The sequence below is a fragment of the Galeopterus variegatus genome, unplaced genomic scaffold (genome assembly GCF_000696425.1).
Source record: "Galeopterus variegatus unplaced genomic scaffold, G_variegatus-3.0.2 Scaffold8161, whole genome shotgun sequence".
Classification (NCBI taxonomy): Eukaryota; Metazoa; Chordata; class Mammalia; order Dermoptera; family Cynocephalidae; genus Galeopterus; species Galeopterus variegatus.
The window spans coordinates 91,463-95,463 of NW_007734272.1; the positions used below are offsets into that span (position 1 = coordinate 91,463).

At 46.4% G+C, this 4,001-nt stretch overlaps 1 protein-coding gene across 1 annotated transcript; it reads right to left on the reverse strand.

Annotated features, from left to right (window-relative positions):
- Positions 1–2,532: 2,532 nt before the first annotated feature.
- PENK (proenkephalin) lies at positions 2,533–3,511 on the reverse strand (the record flags this gene model as incomplete). Its single annotated transcript, XM_008592672.1, has 1 exon — positions 2,533–3,511. A coding segment is annotated over one exon (657 nt), but the record flags the coding sequence as incomplete, so codon positions are not given.
- Between the last annotated feature and the right edge of the window lie 490 nt (positions 3,512–4,001).

Here is a 4,001-nt window from a genome sequence, read left to right on the forward strand (position 1 = left end):
GTGAGCGGGACTGAGGCGGAGGGAGCCCGGGCGCTGGGAGGCGGCGGAGCCCGGAGCAGCAGCGCCCTCTGCAGGCAGCGCGGCGCCTCGTTCTTCTCGCTCCAAGTCGCTTCTCTCAGACCCTCTGAGGTCAGCAGGGGCTTTGGGCTCCTCTCACCCTAAGCCCTAGTCCCAGGTTAGTCTTAACCCTAGTTCTTCTCCTGTCTACGAACTCTGAACATTTGTGCTGAGCACACACTGAGGGTCACAGTCAGAGCCCCGTGATCTGCGTTGTTTAATATCGCATCCCAGGAGGCGAATTCTCAGAATTTAAATAGGAAATTCTTGAAAACATCCAATCCTTTAAGAGTTAAAGGGGCAAAATTCTAATACTGGAATTTCAGTTTGAAGGCCGGACAGCAGGGTAGATATTTGCAGCCGGAGGGAGGCCCACACAGCGTCCCTGGACCGCAGTGGCGCCACTGCGTGCTCGGCCTCACGACCGACCGCCTGGGCGTGCAGAGAAGGGGACGTCTCCTCTGAACGTCCTTTCCACCGTTCTCGTTCCCCGGTCCCTCTTCTGTGTGCCTCCCTTCCCCGAACGGTTTTGAAGCATCCTCTAGGTTCCCGATTCTGCACCAGGCATGAGAGGATGAGGAACTGCAAGAGTGTGTGACACTGTCCCAGCCGGGCAGCATGCTGCGACTTCGGCCGAGGTGACAGGTGGTGAGCTAGCGCGGCAGACAATTGTCTGTTCCCCACTCCTCGTGATGTACCCAGTTTACAGGGCCTACCCCAGATACAAAAGAGAGAGCTCCTAGATAAAGAACTGTGCTTGCTTTGAAAACAATGTGTTCGTCTGAATTGTATTCTCTTACCAGGTAAAAACAAGGGCATTTCCCCCTTTCGCCCTCAAGGTGTAGGCTGGACTCCTGTTTCCAAGGTTGGGGAATCCTTTGCTCCAGGGTAGAGAATTAAAAGACTTTTTTTTTTTTTCCTTCAAAAGACTAGCCTTCACCTTTCTCAAATCTGATCTGAAGATATGTTTGTTTGACCCACAGTGTTTTAAAAGGAATCAGTTGCCCCAATTAAAAAAACATGGGATATTGTCTTAAAAATCTAGTTTCAGGTTTCCTTGGAGAAGTCTGACAGTCCTGGGCTGGGGTTTCCAAGGGAAACAAGCAACTGAGGCTGATTAGAGACCTGTCGTGCTGTACCACAGCCCATCGCCCCTCATTGCCCCTGCGTGGGTTTCCTGGGGCCTGCTGCTGTTTACCATCTTCTTCCTGATGAACTTCACTTCCACTGCTTGCGTCTCTAGTTCAAAAGGAGGAGAGCTCTCAGGTCTCTGCCTGGAAGAGAAAGTTAGTTTCCCAAGGATCAGGAAGGCAGATGGTGGTGGGGCCCTGTGAGGGTGGGGATCTGTGACCCCTTGCACCGATCAGGAAGAGACGGGTCTTCTGCTACAGCATGACCATGTGGATGTCCTGGGACCCTGGCAGCGCTGGACTGAGAGAGACTGACAGCCGAAGATAGTGGGTCTGCCTCATCAGAATGGAGCACGTAGGCTTGGACTATGCATATCTCATCGGCAGCCCTGCTGGACTGCAGAGGAGAGACTCATCCTCCACTTTCCTGAATTGATAAGCTCTGATTTTTTGAAGAGCACAGGGGAAAGGGTTGGTGGGGGTCCTGGAAAAACGACTCAGTGGGTAGGGGTTGAGCTGCATGTAGTTTTAATGACCAAAATGAAGAAATGTTACATTTCTTATATTTGAATGTTGTCCCAAATAGTTTCATTAATATGAAGTAGTCATAAGTGCCTTATGTTTTGGGAATTTGCCTTACAGAACACTCACAATACCTTTCCTGATTAGCCGGCCACCAAATTCATTCATTCATTCATTCATTCATTCATTCATTCATCAGATACTGGAGAATCTGCTATAGTCATAGTATAGGGGTGTACAATGGTGAACACGATGTAGTCCCAAGTTCTTCCAATTCTTGCTAGTGACCTGGATCAGAGATATGGAATTGGAGGGAAAAGGATATTAACAGGGAACAGGAAATTTGGGGTTATAATCCTATTTCTATCCTTTAACTGCTGGGCAGCCTTGGGCCAACTACTTAACCTTTCTGGGCTTCACTTCCTTCATTTGTGAAAAGGGATTAAATTATCTTTGAATTCTTATTAACTTTCAAAATACTTTGCTGAAAAATAGGGACATACACTTCTGATGTAAATGCAGATTTTCTCAAATGTGAGGGCATAGTTATTTCCTTTATTAGGTTTTGGTTTTCCTTCATGTATCTGATTTCCAGAAATAAGAGTAAAAACATACTTTATTTTGCTCCAGTGTGTTTACTCATCTAAGATTTCATATATGAGGAATTAAATGAAAAAGTTTTTGTAGCCCCACCTGGAAGAAGAGGAGGCCAGTGATTATTCTGTCAAAAGCAGATGGTTTAACTTTCTTGGAGTCTAGAATTTACCGTGGAAACCCAAAGGCACGTGAGGGCCTTGGAGAAAAGAGACTCACAAGGATATTATGCAGTTGGGGTAAAGGGTTTATTATATCTAAAACAAGTAAGCATTTGTTGATGTTTTGTCAAAAACAAGGAACAAAGTAACAAAAACTATCTAAGCATGAAAACGACAAAGCTGCAATAGACCAATACTGAGCACAAAGACTCTAAAAAGAACACAGAACCTAAAGTGACAGCTTTCAGGCTGTCTACTTATCCAGACAGTAAAGTCAACTGTACAACACAAGCCACAAATGACAATAAAACACGATCAATGAGGTCGTTTCTCACTGGTGGGGGATACAGAGAGGCTTGTTGGGCCTGGGGTCACTGTTGGGAAAGGGTATTAAAATCTCATAAATCCTCCATATCTTTTTTCCATTTCAGGAACTTCTTTGGAGTAACTTTCGCCTTCCTCCTCCGAGGGCAGGAACTCAGCAAAGCGCTTCAGGAAACCTCCGTACCTTTTCTGGTAGTCCATCCACCACTCCGGGCGACCCACTCTTCTCATGAAGCCCCCATAGCGCTTCTGCAGCTCTTTGGCTTCATCTTCCAGCTGGGGGCTTCTCTTTAAGCTTCTCATGAAGCCTCCATATCTCTTGCTCACTTCTTCGTCATTATCACTGCCGCCCTGGGGGTGGCTACTCTCTCGGGTGTCCCCTGTTCCCAGCAGCTCCTTGAGCAGGTCCGAGGAATTGGCCGTGGAGTCATCCTCCACGTCCTTTTTCATGAAGCCCCCATACCTCTTGGCAAGGATTTCACCTCCGTTGGCCTGTTCTTCCGGCTCCGCAGGATAAAGCTCATCCATTTTCTTCATGAAGCCCCCATACCTTTTCATGAAGCCCCCATACCTCTTGGCTAGCAAGTGGCTCTCCTCCTGGTGGCTGCTTTCTCTGAGGGTGCCATCCCGAGGAAGCTCTGATTTGGACAGCTGCAGGAGCTCCTTGCAGGTTTCCCAGATTTTCAGGGATGGCAGTTTTCCTTCACATTCCAGTGCGCAAGCCTGGGAAAACAATTTGATTTAATGATAAAAGAGGCTTCTCTTATTTCATTCATTCATTCATTTATTTATTTATTTTTATTTTCTAAAGATGACCGGTAAGGGGCTCTTAACCCTTGACTTGGTGTTGTCAGGACCACGCTCACCCAGTGAGCAAACTGGCCATCCCTATATGGGATCCGAACCCGTGGCCTTGGTGTTATCTGCACCACACTCTCCCGAGTGAGCCACGGGCCGGCCCTCTTATTTCATTTAGAAAGCAAGCTTTTGTGTACCACAATATGCTTGCTTCGATATATAAAATCTCACATAATAAGATCCTCTTCATTTTCTTATCACAACTGAACAGGCAAATAAAACAAATGAAAACCAAAAAGGGGAAAGTGGAGGAAATAAACTGAATCAAATTAAAAATCTGTCTTTGGACTTTAAGCCCTTGTATATACCGTGCCATTTCAAAATTTTAAGAGATTTTTTCCACCCAATTTTAAAT